Source organism: Nyctereutes procyonoides, unplaced genomic scaffold (genome assembly GCF_905146905.1).
Source record: "Nyctereutes procyonoides isolate TBG_1078 unplaced genomic scaffold, NYPRO_anot_genome, whole genome shotgun sequence".
In the NCBI taxonomy this organism is placed as follows: domain Eukaryota; kingdom Metazoa; phylum Chordata; class Mammalia; order Carnivora; family Canidae; genus Nyctereutes; species Nyctereutes procyonoides.
In genome coordinates, this window is record NW_026575146.1 from 76,644,476 (window position 1) to 76,664,899 (window position 20,424).

Below are 20,424 nucleotides of genomic sequence, written 5' to 3' on the forward strand. Positions count from 1 at the left end.
ATTCAACAAGTATCTCCTGATGCCGCCCCCAGGCCAGGCCCTGGTTACAGATGCTGAACCAGGCATGCTGGGCTCTATCACACAGATCAAATCCTGGTGTCCTCCCCAGGTGATATTATTTGCGCCTCCTCTGGGCACCTTCAGTCGCTGACACAGACTTATGTCACCACCCTAGTCACTGAAGATTATAATTCTCTACGTGTCAATCTTCTCTTCCACTCCACTGATGGCAGGGACATGGCTGGAACCATCTTTGTGACCCATCACGTGGCTGGCCATCCTGTGGAACCCCTCCACTTACCACTGGAGAAATGAAAGCCCAAACAAGACAAGGAACTTGCCCAAGGTCACACAGAAAGTCAGCTTCATCCTTCCCTCTTAACCTGCACTCTTCTCCCCTGTGCTGCCTCCCACATGTCAGTGACATCCCAGTGGGTGGGTCGACAGCACCTTGCTGTCACTCCATCCATTCCCTAAAAGCCTGAAGGATGGATGCCTCAACTATTATGTTCTGCAGCTTTGGTTTAGTTGAGGCAGCAGTGCATCAGAAGTCGCTGGCACCTGGACCAAATTCCCCGATGGATTAGTTTGTGCTGAAAGCACACCCACCGCAGTTCTGACTACCCTGGCTCGGCAATGTCTGGGAACTTCTACATGGAGAAGATCCCAAACCGAACCTGGGTGACCTTCTGCAAGCGCTTCAGGCTCATTCTTCCTGGGATTCCCGTCTGTAAAGTGGGTCTGTCGGCCTCCACAGCCCGGACCCTCACCCACGATGATTACCTGACTTCCCCAGAGCTAAAAAAACTCCCAGTGAATCCACTGTTGCCCGCATCCCGGGCACTGCAAGGGAGACCCTAAACGCCAGTCCACTTTAGGAACGGTCTTGGAGCCTGGAATCGCAGAGCCGAGAAGCAGGGCGCTTGGGTGTTAAGTCTGCGCCCCTCCGCGCCACTGTCTCCCGGCTCGAGCAGAGCCTGGTGACCGCCCAGCGCGAGCGTGCAGGGGACCCGGCGTGCAACAGGGCCCCCGCTCCCCGCACTGTCCGGCCTCCAGGACTGCCCGGCCCCGCCTGGGCCCGGTACTCAAGGTCCCTCTGGGTAAGGAGCCCCCAGTGCACGGGTTTCCGCGAAAAGGGGCAGGACACGCCCCGTGGGAGGCCCCCCGGGTGGGGAAGAACCCCTCAGGCCCCTCTCGGCCTCCGTACCTGACCGGAGCCGCCTCCCCCGGCCGCAACCACGGCGCTGCCGGCCCCGTCCGCCTCCTGCGCCGCCGCCATCTTCCCGCTCCGGGTCCCCGCCCCCGCCGCCAGCCCCGCCCCGTCCCCGACGGCGCCAGGGCGTTCGCGCGAGATTTGACATTTCGCCCGACTCGCCAGCTACTGTATCCGGCCAGAGAGCTTAAGCCACGCCTCTCGGGAAGAGTCGTTTCCGGCTATGAAAGAACCAGTCGGGCCACCATACTCCGCCTCGTCTCTGCTGCGCGCTTGTGTTCACCTAAGAGACCTTCTCCGTGTTTTGAGCTCCCAGAGTTTGTCGTAAGCGTATGAGTTTCCCACAGGCTCCAATCCTTTGGCTTTCTCGAGCAAATCCGTCTCTGCCATTTATGTGAGCCTCGTAGGCCATCCTGGCGGCTTCGCCGATTCTTCGAGTCCTTTCCGTTTTCGTGTTTCTTGAGCTTCCACGGCCACCGTAACGCCGGACGTTCAGCTCGAAGCGCGCCCCTGCTGCGTAACAGGAACCTCCCCGGCCGCGGTACCGAGACTCGGGGGGCGGGCTTCCGGCCGAGGCCCTCGCCTTCAGACGCCTCTTCTAGAGCAACCCTTTCCTCCAAGTCCCCTTGGAATTTTTCTGAGCGTTCGGTTCTCGCAGCCGCCACTCCTTCGAACTGGACCCCGCCAGCCCCTCCTCAAGCCTTCAGACCACGTCGCGTAGCCCGCACGCGCGTTCCGGAGTGGTCTTTGCTTCCTCGCAAATGTCGCACGTCTGGACTCGGCTTCGGGGGCTCTGAGCGCTCATACTTTCTCTTAGCTCTCTTTGTGCAGTCCCGAGCCCGGACGCGTGTGGAGAGACCCCCTGGCCTGGGGAGGGTGGGATGGAGGATCAGAAAAGAAGCCGTCAGCGGCCGTGAAGCCTCCTCTGTGAGTTGAGTGGAGGTGTGACCGGGGTTTCAACCTGGTTGTGCTACTGACCTCTTAAATGATCCCGGACAAGGGACCTATCTCTTGGGGCCTGTTTGTTCCTCTTTTATAAACGAAGCATTTCCCTCCGGCTTGTTCCCTGCCGGATTTTTTGGAAGGACTGAGTGAGATGGATCACGAATGTGAAGCACCTACCCGCCCACCCCCACCTCACTCCTCGGAAGTGATCTGTATCTTTGCACTGTTGTTACGGACCTTGCAGATTACCTAAAAGGGAGAGCAGGCTTTGCCTTGGGATTCATTGTTTCTCCTTTTACTATCTACTTCCTCCGCTCTCCTCTTGGTCCCAGCTCAATAATAGTATCCTCTCCTCCTGAAAACCCTCCTGGCCCCCCCCCCCCCGGGCTGTGCAAGCACCGCCTCCGGGCTTCCCGGTTCCCTGGGCTCCCCAACTCCACCCCGGCCCACTTTATATCAGCATTGTCAGGGGCGGGTGTGGTATGTTTTGCCCTGGGCGCGGAAGCCCGGGGCTGTCACGCTCACTGCCCTGCCCTCCAGCACTGCCCCAGGGGATGGTTGCTAAGTGAAACGTGAAACTCTGAATGCGGAAGGTTGATGACACCTCTGAGGACCAGCGCAGGTCAAGAAGGAACCTTAGAGAAAGTGTTGCCCAGTCCACTTCACTCACAAATAAGAATAGGAAAAACAAGTCTGAAATTGTATGTCCAGGGAGTGCCCGAGTGGCTCAGTGGGTTAAACATCTGCCTCTGCCTTCAGCTCAGGTCATGATCCCAGGGATTTGGGATTGAGCCCCTGGTTGGGGAGCCTGCTTCTCCCTCGCCCCCCCCCCACTTTTGCGCGCTCTCTCTCTCTCTCAAAATTTTGAGGGCAGCCCGGGTGGCTCAGCGGTTTGGTGCCTGCCTTCAGCCCAGGGCGTGATCCTGGAGACCCAGGATCAAGTCCAACATTGGGCTCCATGTATGGAGCCTGCTTCCCTCTCTGTGTCTCTGCCTCTTTCTCATCTCTCATGAATAAATAAGATCTTTAAAAAAAAAATTTTTTTTGAAATTGTAGGCCCAGTTTTTTTTTTTTTAATTTTTATTTTTTTTATTTTATTTATTTTATGATAGGCACACAGTGAGAGAGAGAGAGGCAGAGACACAGGCAGAGGGAGAAGCAGGCTCCATGCACCAGGAGCCTGATGTGGGATTCGATCCCGGGTCTCCAGGATCGCGCCCTGGGCCAAAGGCAGGCGCCAAACCGCTGCGCCACCCAGGGATCCCCTAGGCCCAGTTTTTAAGTCTAGGGATAAAATGAACATAATGACTGAAGTCCACCAGACAAGAGGCATATTGAAATTTGCAGGCCTCTTTTTAAAAAGTATGAAATTACATACTCAAGCTTAAACAGAAGACTGCAGAAAGCTCAGGCAGGTGAGGGGCTTTATTTATTTTTAAGATTTTATGTATTTATTCATGAGAGAGACAGAGGCGGCTCCTTGCAGGGAGCATGACATGGGACTCAATCCTGGGTCCCTAGGATCAGGCCCTGGGCTGAAGGCGGCGCCAGACCACTGAGGCACAGGGGCTGCCCCAGGTGAGGGGCTTTAAAACGTAATCTCCAGCTTCACTGTAACCCCATCTCTGCTTTCAACACTAGATGTAAAATGCCCCGGTGTGCCCTCCTCTCCCATAAACTGCAGAGTTCTGATCTGTTGGAGCACGAAAGTCTCTGCTAGACTATGACCTTAGGACTCCTGCAAAACACTCCCCCATATCTGTTGAGTGACCAAATAAATTCTTCCATTTGTGCTGCTAGTTGAATCACAGCCCAGAGCCTCTCTGCCCTCCACTAGGGGACGCCCAACACCAACCAGAGGCTGTGATTGCAGCCTCTCAGGGAGAAAAGGACTGGAGCCCTAAACTTTTGGGTCCCGAGGTAAAAGGCTTGAGGTCTAGACTCCTGAGTCTGAGGGAGAAGAAGTCTGGGGTCCCAGACTCCTGAGTTCTGGGGGAAGAGGAGTCTAGGGGCCTGAATGCTGGGGTCTTAGAGGCAGTGGGACTGGGGTGGAGGCCTGAGAAAGGGAGGAGGAATCTGGGAAGGGCACCAGGATTGGTTGGAAACAGAACTGGCCTGGGCAGTGGTTTGGTTTGGCTTGAGTCCGTGGGAAACAAGTGGACAGAGCAGGGATTGTTCCTCTGGGGTCCCCCCTCCTCATCACCCCCTGGGTTTGGCAGCCTCAGCTCTTCCCAGGCTCCGGAGACTTGGGGGCATTTCCCACAACCTCCCCCAAGGTCCCTGTTTTCTATTAGACTCAGAGCTCCCCATCCTCAAGACCTGGGAAAGCTGCCCCAAGAACGCTGAGAGGCTGGCTGGAAGTTAATGCCAAGCAGATTAGAAGAAACACAGGCCCTGCATCCTCAGGGGCCAACAGCCCCACCCCTAGGACTTGGGGGTCCAGACCACCCTCTGCTCCCTCAGGACCCAGAAGTCCAGGTCCCCAGCCATCTACCCAGGGACCCCAGCACTGTCCTCTCTGACTGTATCACCTCTGTTCTTACTTGCTCATCCTGTGCTTTTTTTTTTTAAGATTTATTTATTTATTTATTTATTTATTTATTTATTTATTTATTTATTTATTTATTTATGATAGACTGAGAGAGAGAGAGAGAGGCAGAGACACAGGAGGGGAAGCAGGCTCCATGCCTGGAGCCTGATGTGGTACTCGATCCCGGGACTCCAGGATCACGCCCTGGGCCAAGGGCAGGCACCAAACCGCTGAGCCACCCAGGGATCCCCTCATCCTGTGCTTTTTGCCTGCAATTCCCCACTGCCCAGATACCATTTCCCAACCACTAATCGCCCATCGTAGACCTGGGGACCAAGAGAGTGGGCCCCCACTTTCCAGCAACAAAAGCCTCAACCACACTGCTCTGTGATGCATCCTCTGTGGACAGCCCAGCCAGGTTTTCTAGGGGACCCTCCCCCAGCCTAGGGGACTGTACCCAGGCCTTCAGCTCTACACTTCTTCTTTTCGTTATTGCACAAATTGCTGCCTGAAGTCATCTCCTCCCTTGGTCGGCTTGCTCATCCTCAGCCTCACCCCCCCCCCTTCCCCCAGCCCCTCTGTTTGTGACCTCAGGACAGAATAGAGCTCCCGATTCCTGAATGGGAGCTCAGAAGATGTTACTACTATTGCTAATAAGGAGAGAACAGCTAACAAAACAGAGCACAAAGCCATAGTCACTAAAACTTGTGGAATTGGGCCAGGGCCCGATCAATAGCTTTTTGAGGGGGCACAGAAACAAAATTCTCTGTCTTTCCCTTGCAGTGTCCCCTGGGCCTAGTAGGGTCTCAATAAATACATGTTGGACAAGTGTATAGGCATTATCACAGGGCACAGCTTTTGCAGATCCATCCCCTTGGGTCCCAGAGAACCTGGACACTGATTTTTTTTATGCTCCATAGTGACTCTGGGCACCAACGTCCCCTCTATCACAGGACTATGGGACACCTCACTGTGATGCATGTTCAAAGTATCTATCCAGGGCCTGGATACTGCCAGAGGCCACTGGAAGCTAGCTGTGTTCCTGGTTTGTCATTTTACATATGAGAAAGGCCAACCTCGGTGAAGGACAATCTTTAATTTTGTTGTTATGATTCTCAACTGTTATTATTCGCCTCTTTTATTCCCACTGACCAAGTTAGGGCTACACGCATCCAATGAGCACTGTTGGATGGACAGCTCCATCCCCTGAGATCTTAGAAAGGCAACCACATGAAAGAAAAGAAATGGCTTTTTAAATGTATTTATTTATAAGAAGACAGACTAGCACTGGGAGCAAGATGCTGACAGGTGCTGAGAAGTGGGGGGTTGGTCAGAGGAGCCAAGGGGTTGTGGGGTCTGGACTCTCCCCTCCCCCACGATTGGGGCTCAGCTGTTACGAGTCTCCCTTCAGCATAGAAAGTAGCTGGTCAGTGAAAATCCCTGCGTAAGTGCTCACAGCTGCTGTGCTTTTGCTGTATATGTCCCTGGAGAAAAAGGACAGAAGCTCTGAGTGGGGGGGAGGCTGGGAGGACCCCAAGTCTGAGGGAGGAACAGGCTGGGGGCCCAGAGTCATGTGTCCTGTGGGGAAAAGGTAGATGGAACCCAAACTCTTGGATCCCAAGGGAGGACAGGGCTGGGATCTCAGAATCCAGGGTTCAGACAGGACCGGGGGGCCGGAACTCCTGATTCCCAGTGGCAGTGGGTTGATACCTGATTTTCTTTTTCTTTTTTTTTTCTAAAGATTTTATTTGTTTATTCATGAGAGACACAGAGAGAGAGAGAGGCAGAGACATAGGCAGAGCGAGAAACCGGCTCCCCGAGGGGAGCCCAGTGCAGGACTCAATCCCAGGACCCCGGGATCACGACCTGAGCCAAAGGCAGATGCTCAACCATTGAGCCACCCAGGTGCCCTGATACCTGATTTTCTCATCCATGGTAGTTGGGTATGCCTTCTTGTACAGGTCCTCGGCAGCTGATCTGGCTGTGCCCCAGTAACTGTAGAGTGATTCCTGCATCTGGGTGAGCAGGGCGGAGCTGGTGGTTTCATCTTGCTGGGGCTCGTGGGCCCCCTGGACCTCTGCAGGGGTAGAATGCGTTAGGAGAGCTGAGGAGCATGTGGCAGGGGACAATGAAGCAAGAACGGAGGGGGACAGGGGTAGGGCCAGGTAAGAACTGGGCTGGGAAGATGCTGGGGGCTCATCTCATCCCCCTCACAGACCCTCCTCCCCGGCCGACCACACTCACCAAATCCCAATACCAGGAGGACAAGCAACAGAACCAGGAGGTATCGGGTACCCATGGCTTCGGAAGACCTGGACCACTGAGAAAGCTGTAGGGCAGGGCCACTGGTGACATCTATCCTGCTCTGCTCCCCCCGGCCCCCACCCTGTCCTGTCCTGTCTACCACCCCCCAAACTCAAGAGGAGGGTGCTGGGCTTCCCTCTCCCCCCACTTCCCTGCTGATCCAGTTACTGATGCACTGGCTTGGGCCTCATTGTCTAACATTTTATGATTCTACTCCGGATTTTAAAAGCTTAGTTCTAGGGGCACCTGGCTGGCTCAGTGATTGAGCATCTGCCTTTGGCTCAGGTCGTGATCCCGGGGTCCTGGGATCGAGTTCCGCATTGGGCTTCCCTAAGGGAGTCTGCTTCTCCCTCTGCCTATGTCTCTGCCTCTCTCTCTGTGTCTCTTATGAATAAATTAAAAAAAAAAAAGACCTTAGTTCTAATACCCATTCATTCTCTCAAGAAGCATTTCTTGCATAGAACTGTGTACCGATCCCAGTTCTGGGCGCAGCTGTGAACGCAGGCAGCAGCCCTACCCTTACAGAGCCCACGTGAGAGAGAAATACAATCAACTATATTACATGAGGAAAATCTGCAGCGTGTCACTGGGGAATAAGTACTCTGGCGGGGGGGAGGGCGTGTCTCATAGCCTGGGAAAGCCTTGGCAGAGGGTGACACTTCTAATAGGACCCAGTCGGTACAGGGATGCATCCCCACAGACTCAGGGACAACCCGCAGAGGGAAGAGCATGGGATGAGTGCATTTCGGATGCCCCGAGTTCTGTTCTGCATTCATTCTGTCTTCACCCCAACCCTGTGACAGAGGTCCTCAGGCCCTACTGTCACCTGTAATTTGGAGATGAGGCTGAGATCCCACCCCAAGGGACGTCGGCACGGGGAAACAGTCTAGGATTCTAAATTCCTCCCATTCCAGTGGAGGAACCTAAAGGGACTCTTGCAGTTTCAGACTTCATCATCTTTGCCCCCTCCCCGCTGCCCCTTCCCCGTTTCCACTGGGGACCCTCTCTTACCTGACTCTGGCAGGCTGTCCTCACCAGCTCCACATGGGCAGAGAAAGGCTTTATAACTCTTGAGATCCACCTCCCCATCCACAGCTACCACCCCCACCTTGTCCCCTAGTCCAAAGTCCTAGCCAACAGGACCGCTGAGGGGGTGGTGCGGGGCAGAGAGGGCAGGGACTGTCCCCAAGGTCAAGCCACATAGAGCCCCTACTCTGAAAATTTGCTCCTGAGAGGGCCAAGCTGGGCAGGGACTGTGAAGGGCAGGGACTGGCCCTGAGAGGGCCAGGCTGGGCAGGGACTGTGGGGGGTCCTGGGCACCCAGCAGGAAGGGGTCTGGGGTTTCCCTCACGTGGGTAGCAAAGGTCTGAGTGAGGGGTCATTGGGAGAACCTGCTGACCCCACCTGCTCCCCCGCCTTCACCCTCCCATCCCAAACTCAGTTGCCTGATGTCTCCTTCCCGCCACCAGCCTGTAGTGGTGGGTCCCAGGGGGCAGGGGGTCATCCCCCTGACTCCTTCCTCTCAAGGTCCCCCATCATCCCTCCCTTGCCAGGTGTCGCTTCTTCAATTCATTAACTGCTAGGGGTGGCCACATTGGAAGGGATTGGGACAGGGACACAGGGAAGCATTTCTTTATTGTGGTGGCTGCAGAAACTTTAATCCTAATCACTGTCCCCACAGAAGAGCCGGGGGCACAGGCTGTGGGCCTGGTTCACAAGGCTGTCTTTGGAGCTGCGGAGCCAGGCCCGGGTACGGAGAGTCAGGTCCTTCAAGTGGTCATCGTAGTAGGTCTGCACAAAGCCCTGGAAGGCCTCCGGTCCCCTGTAGAAGAGGGGACAGAAGAGTTGAGACCCCAGCTATCTATAAGGCTTCTGTCCCTTTCATCAGTCCCTCCACCCTCAGACTTGGGAGTGACTGTTCTCAACTCTTACCCTCTGCTCTTCTCAGACCCAGCCTTATCCCACTCAGAACCCAAGAGTTCAAGCCCTGCCCCCCTCCCTCTGACCCAGGGGTCCAGGCCCTCAGCCCCCTCCTCCCTCAGACCCAGTCCAAGTCCCCAGGGTCCTCCTCTCTCAGACCCAGGGGTCCAGGTCCCCAGCCCCCTCCTCCCTCAGACCCAGGGGTCCAGGCCCCCAGCCCCCTCCTCCCTCAGACCCAGGGGTCCAGGTCCCCAGCCCCCTCTTCCCTCAGACCCAGGGATCCAGGCCTCCAGCTTCCTCCTCCCTCAGACCCAAGGGTCCAGGCCCCCAGGCTCCTCCTCCTCAGACGCAGGGGTCCACCCCCCAGCACTGCTGCACACACTCACCAGAACCATTGCCACTTCTCTCTGGTCCTGGTCACCACCGCCTTCACCTTGTTGGGCACCAGGCTCCAAGGACTACTCACCAGCCTCGGCGGGGGGCTCGGAGATTCTGTGGGCGCTGCTTGCTGGCGTGCTAGGTGGGACCAGAGGGCAACATGGGTGGGCTGGGACCTGAGAATCCTTCCTCCTCCCTTTCCCTCCATGCTCACCATTGCCGTCGCTCCCAGGGGCCGAGGGCAACTGCCTGACACCATCCCTGCTGGCCTTCACCTCGTATGTCCCTTTGACCACTTGTCCCCCCCTTTCCATCATCAGTCAATTTCTTGTAACCTTCCATGCCCACGGCCCCTCCTGTCACTCCTCAGTTTCCCCCCTCAGTTTGTGACCCCACCTCCTTGCCCCCACCCCCCTCCTGATGCCTCCTTCTCTACCTGATCTCACTGCCTCCCCACCTTCCCCTGTGACTCCCCCCAGACCCACCTCCACAGGTGGGGAGGGTGCAGGAAGACTTTCTACCCCTCGGGATGGAGGTTGGCAGGGCTGTGCTGGTCATTCCTCCCAGGGGCTGGGGGTACCACTTCCAATCGCACTTCATCTCCTCGTTCCCACATGCCTGTCCAGCACTCACACTCACGCACCTGGGCAGAGCCTCACCCACAGATCCCTGGCTTCATACAGGCACATATGTGTTCATGCATGTACAGAAGCACATGTGTGCCCTGCAGTGTGCCTTACCCAGTGACCAAACCTCTTCTATACTCAGTTTTCCCTTCTGTAGAATGGGTTGGTAATAGGCCTTGCACCAGGAATACTGTGAGAACCCAGAGTTAACACGCCTGAGGCACTAGCGATGGCACCCTGCACCGTGTAAGTGTTAAAACTTGAAATGCCCGTGCAGAATTCACACAGGCTCACAACCCAGCACATACAGCCCCCCTCAGTGTCCACACACTCAAATCTTCTGCAGTGCCCCCAAATCTTTCTGCATGAAACTCCCATAAAGACACGAGTGCACACACACATATACGTGTATGTTCACAGACACACGTTTGCCACGATGTCATATTCTTGTATGAATCCACACACGAACACACCTACACGACCACTGTCATTCTTGCCAACTCCCACATTACCCGCCTCCCACGGGGCCACCGCTGACACGTTCTCGCAGGAACATGCACACATTGGTGTACGACAATATACACAAACTCCACACCCGCATGTGTGCAAACTCACGCACCACACAGACGGTCACACTCACGGCCCACAGCACCGCAGGGGCCCCACACCCGCCCGTCCACTCCCCCTCACCCACAACACAGGCCAGGACCAGAATGCAGAGGCAGAGGGAGGGCAGGGCCTGGGGCCTGAGTCCAGGAGGCAGCATCTCTGGGGGCTCTCCTTCCTTCCTCCTTTCCTCCGCGTTCAGCTCTCCTGGCTGGGGGAGGGGGGCAGATGGCTCAGAGCAGGGCCCTCCCCTGGCGGCCTCCCCACGCCCCTTGGCAGGGACTTCAGAGAGAGGGACCCAGGTAACAGTGACAAGCAAAGACCTTGCCCGCCCCTGCTGGCCTCCCTCCTTCCTCCCCTCCCAGCACTCTGGCCCAACAGAAGACAGAAGCTCTCTGGCCCTCCTACAATGACAGGTGTTCAGATCCTGCCTCCACTTCGCCTGCTGGCTCCTCTTTCTAACCTCAGTTCCCTTCTCTGGCAAATGGGCCTACAATCCATACTTCAGCAGGACTTTAATGGAATGAAACCACACAGGAAAACATCTTAACAAGCACCCTGGTAATGGTGGTGCTCGCAGATCGTGACTGTTTCTGTTTTTTAAATATATGTATTTTTTAAATTTTTATTTATATATTCACAAGAGACACAGAGAGAGAGGCAGATACATAGGCAGAGGGAGGGAGAGGCAGGCTACCTGCTAAGCAGAGACCCCAACACAGGACTCAATCCCAGGACCCTGAGATCATGACTTGACCCGAAGGCAGATACTTAACCAACTGAGCTACCCAGGTGCCCCGATTATGGCTGCTTTTGGTTATTTTCTTTCTAAGATCCCTTGGGCACTGGACTACAGGCCAGACACCCTCGCACCATGTGACCTGGGCAATTACCACTCCTTCCCTGGGCCTCAATGTTCTCTTCTGTAAGATAGGGATGCTCATAAGCGCCTGCCTCCCAGAATGTCATGCACCATGTGATTTCACCCATGTGAAAGCTGGGTGAGGCTCCATGAGAGAAAATTCCAGGTGCACCTAGTAGGAAGTTGTCACTATCAGGCTCAGGCCCAACACTAGACAGAAAGAAAATGAGCCTTTTTCTCCTGGAGGACCCAGCCTAGAGCCAGAGCACACATCTTGGACAGTGGACCATGGACTGGATTCCTTAGTCTAGGGTTGCCAGATAAAATACAGGATTCCCATTTGAATTCAGACAAATAATAAGTTTTTTTTAAAAGATTTTCTTTATTTGTTCATGAGAGACACAAAATGAGAGAGAGGCACAGACTCAGGGAGAAGCAGGCTCTGTGCACAGAGCCCGACGTGGGACTCGATCCCCAGTCTCCAGGACTAGGCTCTGGGCCAAAGGTGGTGCTAAACCGCTGAGCCATCCAGGCTGCCCAAGTTTTTCTTTTAGTATAACTATGTACCATGCACTATTTGGGAAGTATCCTAAAAATTATTTGTTATTCATCTGAAATTCAAACCCGATCAGGATCCTGTATTTTTATGTGGTGAATCTGACAACCCCACTTTGCTGGCCATAGCCTGAGCAACTTATACAGTAGTTCCCCCACCTTTTAAATTTATTTATTTATTTGAGGGGGGTTGCAGGCATGAGCCGGGGAAGGGACAGAGGGAGAGGGAGAAACAGACTCCCTGCTGAGCAGGGAGCCCTAACGTGAGGCTAGACCCCAGGGCCCTGAGATCACGATCTGAGCCAAAGGCAGACGCTTAACCAAGTGAGCCACCCTGGCGCCCCTAGTATCCCCTGTTTATCCACAGTTTCAGTTACCCAAGGTCAACCAAGGCTTGGAAGCAGATAATCTGACAATATGCCAGCAGGCTGGTCATCACTAAATACTATGTCACAGTGCCTATGTCATTCCCCTCACAGAAGCATTTTATCATCTCACATCATCACACAAAAAAGGGTGAGTACAGTTCAACAAGATATTTAGGGGCAGAGGGGCGCCTCAGTGGCTCAGTCAGTTAAGCCTTTGGCTCTGCCTTCGGCTCAGGTCCTAATCCCAGGGTCCTGGGATCAAGCCCCACCAAGGTTCCCTGCTTGGTGAGGAATCTGCTTCTCCCTCTCCTTCAGCTTCTGCTTCTGCCCTTGCTTGTGCTCTTGCTCTCTCTCTCAAACAAATAAAATCTTAAAAAAAAAAAAAAAGATATTTAGGGAGAGAGAGAGAGACCACACTCACATAACTTTTATTATAGGATATTATTATAATTGTACTAGTTTAGTATCATTCGTTGTTTTTATTAGTATTATATTTTTTCTTTTCTTTTTTAAAAGATTTTATTTATTTATGAGAGACACGGGAGAGAGGCAAAGACATAGGCAGAGGGAGAAACAGGCTCCCTATGGGGAGCCCAATGGGGGACTCATCCAAGTACCTTGGGATCACGACCTGAGCCAAAGGCAGATGCTCAACCACTGAGCCACCCAGATGCCCCCTTTTCTTTCTTTCTTTCTTTCTTTCTTTCTTTCTTTCTTTCTTTCTTTCTTTCTTCTTCTTTCTTTCTTTCTTCTTTCATCTTTCTTTCTTTCTTTTTCTTTTTTTAAGATTTATTTATTTATTCAGGAGAGACACAGAGAGACAGAAAGAGAGGCAGAGATACAGGCAGAGGGAGAAGCAGGCCCCTTGCAAGAACCCAATGCAGGACTCGATCCGGATCCTGGGATCACGACCTGAGCCAAAGGCAGCCACCCAACTGCTGAGCCACCCAGGCATCCCCCTCTTTTATTTTTTAATTTAAATTCAGTTTGCCAACATACAATATAACACCCAATACTCAACACATCAAGTGCCCTCCTTAGTGCCTAGTTACCCCATTCCCCCCAACCCCTCCCCTAGTCATTGTTGTTAATTTCTTACTGTGTCGAATTTATAAGTTAAACTTTATCATCAGTATATAGGGAGAGGAAAACACAGTAGATCCAAATCTGTGGTTTCAGCCATCCGCTGAGGGTCTTGGAACGCATCTCCCATTGATAAGGGGCGGCTACTGGTTTGGTGCTAACCCAGAGGCTTCCAGCAGAATGCTGCCCACTCCAGGGGCCCCAGTGTGGGCTCCCACACACAGTAGGTGCACAACAAATGTGCCCTGCAGGGCCAGGCTAGCAATAATTGGTAAAATAAAACCTCCTGGAGCTTCTCTTTTGGATGGCGAGAAGTTCCGGAAATGGATGGTGGTGATGGTTGCACAATTTGTGAATATACCTAATGTCACTGAAGTGCACCCCTAAAATGGCTAATGTGGTAGATTTTATGTTATGTGTTTGACCAAAAGAGAAAAGAAAAAAGAGACACCTGGGTGGCTCAGTGGTTGAGTGTCTTGCCTTTGGCTCAGGTTGTAATCACAGGGTCTCTGGATCGAGTCCTGCATTGGGTTCCCCACAGGGAGCCTGCTTCTCCCTCTGCCTATGTCTCTGCTCTCTGTGTCTCTCATGAATAAATAAATAAAATATTTTTTAAATAAAAAAGAAAGAAAAGAAAATCCTGCCATATATGGTGGGCAGGCATGAGATGGGGTTCAGAACCTGACTGTACATCTGCCCTACTGTGTGACCTGGTGCAAATTGCTTAACCTCTCTGGGCCTATTTCTTCATCCATGACTGGGAGTCAGGGACTACCTACCCTGGAGAGTAGAGGAGACTATTTATGTAAATTGCCAGTGCCAGATACAGCGCAGAGGTGCTCGGTCAAGGTCAGAGGCTATTTATTAAGCTTGTGTTTTCTGGCGCTATGAAGTGGGGCATCTTTATCATTCCCATTTACAGATGAGAAAACTGAGGCTTGGGGGTAGAAGTGAGGCCACTTAGCTAACGGCTCCTCAACCAGCAGGTGGTGAATTTGAACTCGGCTCTCTCACATCTCACTAAGCCAGGACAACCCCGGCGGCTCCTCCCCACCTGAGTCCTAGAGATCAAGAGGGAGGTTAAATCAGACCCGCAGTGGGGTGGGCCTGGGAGAGGTCTCTGACCCCTGCTCTGGCTCCAAGGTCAGTGTAGGCTGTTTACTGTTTGCTGCTTGCAATGTTTGCCCATCTCGGGGACAGGAACAGGCTAAAGGTCATTCAGGGTGGACCTCAGAATCAGCTCAATAACAACTGGGAGCAAGGTGATGAGAGGGAGAGAAAGAGGTCACAAGAGGGAGGGGGGAGTGGGAGCAGTGGGAACAGTGGGAGCAGTGGGCCCTGAGAACGGAGAGCATGTGTCTGGAGGCAGAGAGCATCTCTGAGCCTGCAGCTTTGTGTCAGAGAGACCACCAGGCACCCAAATCCCTCTCCCCCTGCCCAGACCCCTTCCCCTCACTCCTGAATCCCAGAACCCACCTCCCCGCCAGCACTCCTGGTGCTCATCTCCTTCCTCTGCAGCCCTGGCTTATGTCAGGGAAATCTGGGGCCAAAGAGAGGTGGAAATGTCCCCCCCTTGATCTCTACTTTCTGCCTTCTGTCTGAGAGTTCTGCTTTCCTTTGTTGTTAAAAACAGAGATATTGGGGCGCCTGGGTGGATCAGTTGGTTAAGCCCGTCTGACTCTTGATCTCAGACTATTGAATTTGAGCTGCCCTCCAGCGTGGAGCCTACTTAAAACAACAGAGATATTCACATACCATAAAATTTATCCTTTTTTTCTTTAAGATTTTATTTATTTATCTGACAGGGAGAGGGAAAGAGAGTACAAGCTGGGGGTAGCAGGTGGAGGTGGAGGGAAAAGCAGATTCCTCACTGTGGGGCTCGATCCTAGGACCCCGGGATCATAACCTGAGCCAAAGGCAGATGCTTAACCAACAGAGCCACCCAGGTGCCCAGAATTCATCTTTTTAAAGCATACAATTTGGGGCACCTGGGTGGCTCTGTTGGTTAAGCATCTGCCTTTGGCTCAGGTTATGATCCCGGAATCCTGGAATCAAGTCCCGCATTGGGGTCCCTGCAGGGAGCCTGCTTCTCTCTGTGTGTGTCTCTCGTGAATAAATAAAATCTTTAAAAAAAAAAAACCCAATTGTATGCTTTGTATGCTTTATTTTCTTTTAAGATTTTGTTTATTCATGAGAGACAGAATGAGAGAGAGAGAGAGAGAGAGTGGGGGGCAGAGACACAGGCAGAAGGAGAAACAGGCTCCCTGCAGGGACCCTGATGTGGGACTCAAACCCAGGACTCTGGGATGACGTGGGCCACAGGCAGATGCTCAAAACGCTGAGCCACCCAGGCATCCCTAATTCAATGGTTTTTTAGCGTATTTGCAAAGTTGTGTAACCATCACCACCATCTAATTCCAGAACATTTTCACCACCCTGAAAAGGAACCCCCATACCCATTAGCCCATTGGGGTCACTCCCATTACCTTCTTCCCCCGGCCCAGTAGGGCCACCACTGATCAACTTTCTGTTCTATGGATTTCTCTATTCTGGACGTCATGTGATTGGAATCGTACACTGCACGGCCTTCTGTGGTTGGCTTCTTTCACTGAGCATCGAGTTTTTGGGTTCATCCGTGTTGTGGCGTGTGTCAGTGCTTCCTTTTTATGGCAGAGTAATATTCACTGGGTGGGCATCCATATACACACACTATGTGGCTTTATCTGTTCATCAGCTGTTGGGCATTTGAGTTGTTTCCACTTTTTGGTTGTCAGGAACAATACTGCCACAAGCATGCGTGCACACGTTTTGGTGTGAACCTGTGTGCAGTTCTTTGGGTAAGATGCCTAGTAATGGAGTTGCTGGATCACATGGTAGCTCTGTTGAACAATTTGAGGAGCTACTAAACTGTTTTCCAAAGGGGCTCCGTTCATTTGTTGCTTTTTTAAAAAAGATTTTATTTTTTTATTCATGAGAGAGACAGAGGCAGAGGGAGATGCAGGCTCCACACAAGGAGCTGGATGTGGGACTCGATCCTGGGACCCCAGGATCACACCCTGAGCTGAAGGCAGACTCTCAGCCACTGAGCCACCCACCCAGGCATCCCTCATTCATTCATTCATTCATTATTTATTTATTTATAAAATATTTATTTATTTATTTGTGATAGAGAGAGAGGTAGAGACACAGGCAGAGGGAGAAGCAGGCTCCATGCCAGGAACCCGACGCAGGACTCGATCCTGGGACCCCAGGACCTCGCTCTGGGCCAAAGGCAGGTGCCAAACCACTGAGCCACCCAGGGATCCCCTCCTCATTCGTTTTTATATTCAGTTTTTCATTTGGGTGGTTGTTGATGACCATTTCATGGGGACAAATTTGTGTTGCTTGTCATGCACTCCCCTACTTCTCTTTGATGACTTCTGAATTGTCTTTTGGGTTTCAGGTGCCATGTCCCCTCCTGCAGGGAGCCCTCCCTGACCAGCTACGCTGAGTCTGGTGCCCACTGGAGTCCCCCATCCCTGCCCTGCCCGCTGTGTGGAGTCTGTGCCATGGGTGGGGCTGTCTGAATATGCCACCTCCACTCCCTGAGTGTGAACATTTCTACTTGGATGTCTGGAGTTCTCCAAATGTTTTTGTTCCTGGTGCGATCAGGGCACTTTGCTCTCTGAGGTCTCTCTTTTTTAAAAAATATTTTATTTATTTATTCATGATAGACAGAGAGAGAGAGAAAGGCAGAGACACAGGCAGAGGGAGAAGCAGGCTCCATGCCGGGAGCCCGACACAGAACTCAATCCCAGGACTCCAGGATCACACCCTGGGCCAAAGGCAGGCGCTGAACTACTGAGCCACCCAGGGATCCCTGCTCTCTGAGGACTTGAAGGTATGTTTGTAAACCTGAGAAGAACAAACGTATTGGCTCTAAATATAAAGTGTAAAAAGAGCCTCAGGGGCTCAGTGGTTGAGCATCTGCCTTTGGCTCAGGTCCTGATCCTGGGGTCCTGGGATCAAATCCTGCTTTGGGCTCCCCATAGGGAGCCTGCTTCTCCCTCTGCCTATGTCTCTGCCTCTCTCTCTCTCTCTCTGAATAAATAAATACAGTGTAAAAAGAAAATCTTAGAATGAGTGAGTTCATGAGTGGATAATGAATGGGAACCACGCATGTATATGTAAGCTGGTCCGTGGAATACAAATGTTCATTCACTGATTCAGTAAGTATTGCCTGAGCGCTCACTGTGTGCTAGGCACTGTTCTGGGCACTTGGGGCCACTGCAGGAGACAAGACAGCATCCATGAACTTGAGGTCCCAGCAGCAGGAGACAGTGAACAAGTAAGCAAATAGACATATATTAGAGGGTAGCAAATACTGGGAAGAAAGGTAGATGAGGGGCACCCCCGGTAGCACAGCGGTTTAGCGCCGCCTGCAGCCCGGGGTCTGATCCTGGAGACCCAGGATCGAGTCCTGCGTCAGGCTCCCTGCATGGAGCCCGCTTCTCCCTCTGCCTGTATTTCTGCCTCTCAGTCTCTCTCTCTCTCTCTCTGAATAAATAAATTAAAAAAAAACTTATTAAAAAAAAAGAAAAGAAAGGTAGTTGAGGAGATGGGAGAGTGATGGGAGAGCAGTATGAGGGGAGCACAACGGGGAGGTGAGTGTTAAACAGAGACCCAAAGGAGGTGAGGGACGAGCAGGGCAGATATCTGGACATCTGCAGGAAGGACATTCCAAATGCAAAGGCCCTGGGGTAGAAGCCTGCCCAGTGTGTCAGAGGAGCCTGAGGAGTTGCAGGTGAGGGAGGGGGAGAGGCACAGGGCAGGAAGCACAGGGGTGACCAGGCCAGGTAGTGTGGAGCTGGAGACTTGAGTTGGTGGACTCTGATACAATCTTTGGGTTTTCCTCTGAGGGTAGAGGGAGAGTTGTGAGCAGAGGAAGGGTGTGACGTGACTTGTGTTCTAACAGGATCCCTCTGGCTGCCAAGTGGGAAGGGAGCGTAGCAGCTTGGAGGGCAGATTGGCTGGGGCGGGGGGCACTGAGTACACACACTTATATTTATCTATTTCCCACCTTTGTTCTCTACCCTCGTTCCTCAGATGTGCTTGGAGTTGTCCTCAGACAGGAAAGAACTCAAACCCACAAGGTGCAAGGTTCCATGTGTGTATGTTCTTTTTTTCTTTTCTAAGATTTTATTTATTTATTTATTTGAGAGAGAGGGAGAGAGAGCATGAGCAGGGGAGGAGGGGCAGAGGGAGAGGAAGAAGCAGACTTTCTGCTGAGCAGGGAACCCCACACTGGGCTCGATCCCAGGACCCGGGTATCATGACCTGAGCCAAAGGCAGACTGAGCCTCCCAGGCGCCCCTATGTGCCTGTGTTCTAATTTTACAACAATGGCACCACCCTGTGCGTCTTTTCCTGTTTCTTTCTTTCTTTTTTGTTTATTTTTTTAAGACTTTATTTATTTATTCATGGGAGACACAGAGAGAGAGAGAGAGAGGCAGAGACATAAGCAGAGGGAGAAGCAGGCTCCATACAGGGAACCCGACGTGGGACTCGATCCCAGGACCCCAGGATCACATCCTGAGCAGAAGGCAGGGGCTCAACTACTGAGCCAGCCTGGTGTCCCTGTTTCTTTCTTTTAAATATTATTTAATTAGGGGATCCCTGGGTGGCTCCCTCTGCCTCTGTGTGTGTGTGTGTGTGTGTCATGAATAAATAAAAATCTTTTTTAAAAAATATTATTTATTTATTTATTTGACAGAGGGAGAGGAAGAAGCAGACTCCTTGCTGAGCAGGAAGCCCAGTGTGATGTGGCACTTATCCCAGGACCCCAGGATCATGCCCCGAGCCAAAGGCAGACACTTGACCAACTGAGCCACCCAGGTGCCCCTCTCCTGTTTCTTTTTCACTCAAGGCTACATTAGATCTCTCCAAGTTGTTGCATGAACATCTAGCTCATTTTTCTGCAGTTGCATGGAGTTGCACATTTTCTTTTTTTTATTCCCCTAGCGATCGATTGCTAGGTTGCTTGCAGCTTCCATCCCCACAAATAACACCGCAATGAGCAGCCTTGTCCGTGTTCCCATATGCTTTTCTGGCTCCCGCACCGGGATTCGGGATTGCTGGGGTGGACACGGGGCAAACTGCCAGGTTGCTCTTCATTGTAGAGATCCAGTCAGTCCACTCTCCTGGGGAGGGTGTGCTGCTTCTCAGGTACCCAAGTCCTCACCAGCCCCTGGTATTTTCCAGTCAATCTTCTTGCTGCCAGGTGATGGGAAGCAGGCTGGTGTCTTTTGGTTGTTTTCGTCTTATTTTTAAAATTTTTATTTATTTATTCATAAGACACACACACACACAGAGAGAGAGAGAGAGAGGCAGAGACATAGGCAGAGGAAGAAGCAGGCTCCCTGCGGGGAACCCAATGCAAGACTCGATCCCAGGACCCTAGGATCACGACCTGAGCCGAAAGCAGATGCTCAACCGCTGGGCCACCCAGGTTCCCTGGTTGTTTTCATCTTACTGCCCCTGAGTTTAAGCCTCTCTTCCAAAGCGAAGGGCATGCTCCATGAACTGTCCATCTTCTCTGCCTCTGCGCCTCTCCAACCTGAGAGCTGTCCAGAGGGGTTGGGAAGAGTGCTTGAAAAATAAATTGGCCCCCAAATGCTGGAAATATGGCCAAGATGACTAATTGATTAAATCTGTACAGACTATACCTTTTTGCCAACTAGCCACCTGCAAGATGACTGCTTGTTTGAATTTTATCTGATGAGCATTTTAATATGCTGGGGATGATGCAGGCGAGGCCCTGGGCCAGGCTCTGTGTGTGTGTGTGTGTGGTTGCAGCAGGCTTGTCTGGCAGGGTGTCCCAGGAACCAGGAAAGCAGAGTGAGGAGGTGGCCCTTGAACCACCCCCACCCCCACCCGCCCAGCCTCCATTCAAATCCCAGCCCTACCCATTTTTGGCTGCATAACATCACCTAAGTGACTTTAGACTTCTATGTCTCAGTTTCTTCCTCTGTAAAATAGGGGCAGAGACAGCACCCA

At 52.4% G+C, this 20,424-nt stretch overlaps 3 protein-coding genes and 1 long non-coding RNA gene across 4 annotated transcripts in view; 1 reads left to right on the forward strand and 3 right to left on the reverse strand.

The window, feature by feature from the left end:
* Window positions 1-1,293, reverse strand: part of CLPTM1 (CLPTM1 regulator of GABA type A receptor forward trafficking) — a 28,585-nt gene extending 27,292 nt beyond the window's left edge. The window contains exon 1 of the mRNA XM_055311517.1: window positions 1,208-1,293. Within this exon, the coding sequence (XP_055167492.1) occupies window positions 1,208-1,279 (72 nt within the window). The 5' untranslated portion in view covers window positions 1,280-1,293. The remainder of the gene's footprint in view (window positions 1-1,207) is intronic.
* Window positions 1,294-1,439: 146 nt separating this feature from the next.
* LOC129500952 (uncharacterized) lies at window positions 1,440-19,935 on the forward strand. The gene is made up of 3 exons (XR_008662619.1): window positions 1,440-2,140; window positions 17,104-17,270; window positions 19,142-19,935. It is a non-coding gene; the product is annotated as an uncharacterized LOC129500952 (long non-coding RNA).
* On the reverse strand, window positions 5,934-8,076 carry APOC2 (apolipoprotein C2). Its single transcript, XM_055311877.1, has 4 exons — window positions 8,004-8,076; window positions 6,933-7,017; window positions 6,606-6,765; window positions 5,934-6,172 (listed from the first exon to the last, which is right to left on the reverse strand). The coding sequence occupies exons 2-4, from the start codon at window positions 6,985-6,987 to the stop codon at window positions 6,082-6,084; spliced, it is 306 nt and encodes a 101-aa protein (XP_055167852.1). The 5' UTR covers window positions 6,988-7,017; window positions 8,004-8,076; the 3' UTR covers window positions 5,934-6,081.
* APOC4 (apolipoprotein C4) lies at window positions 8,609-10,766 on the reverse strand. The gene is made up of 3 exons (XM_055311878.1): window positions 10,607-10,766; window positions 9,299-9,428; window positions 8,609-8,814 (listed from the first exon to the last, which is right to left on the reverse strand). Exons 1-3 carry the CDS (start codon window positions 10,680-10,682, stop codon window positions 8,655-8,657), a joined length of 366 nt encoding a protein of 121 aa, XP_055167853.1. The 5' UTR covers window positions 10,683-10,766; the 3' UTR covers window positions 8,609-8,654.
* Window positions 19,936-20,424: the final 489 nt, after the last annotated feature.

Excerpts from the sequence above, each read along its gene's own strand:
- APOC2 (XM_055311877.1), bottom strand. The coding sequence starts at position 6,987 with ATGGGTACCCGATACCTCCTGGTTCTGTTGCTTGTCCTCCTGGTATTG. Across the intron at positions 6,766-6,932 it reads CCTCCTGGTATTGGGATTTG|AGGTCCAGGGGGCCCACGAG; the intron begins GTGAGTGTGGTC and ends CTACCCCTGCAG. Across the intron at positions 6,173-6,605 it reads ACCATGGATGAGAAAATCAG|GGACATATACAGCAAAAGCA; the intron begins GTATCAGGGCAC and ends CTTTTTCTCCAG.
- APOC4 (XM_055311878.1), bottom strand. The coding sequence starts at position 10,682 with ATGCTGCCTCCTGGACTCAGGCCCCAGGCCCTGCCCTCCCTCTGCCTC. Across the intron at positions 9,429-10,606 it reads GGTCCTGGCCTGTGTTGTGG|CACGCCAGCAAGCAGCGCCC; the intron begins GTGAGGGGGAGT and ends GGTCCCACCTAG. Across the intron at positions 8,815-9,298 it reads GAGAAGTGGCAATGGTTCTG|GGGACCGGAGGCCTTCCAGG; the intron begins GTGAGTGTGTGC and ends CCTCTTCTACAG.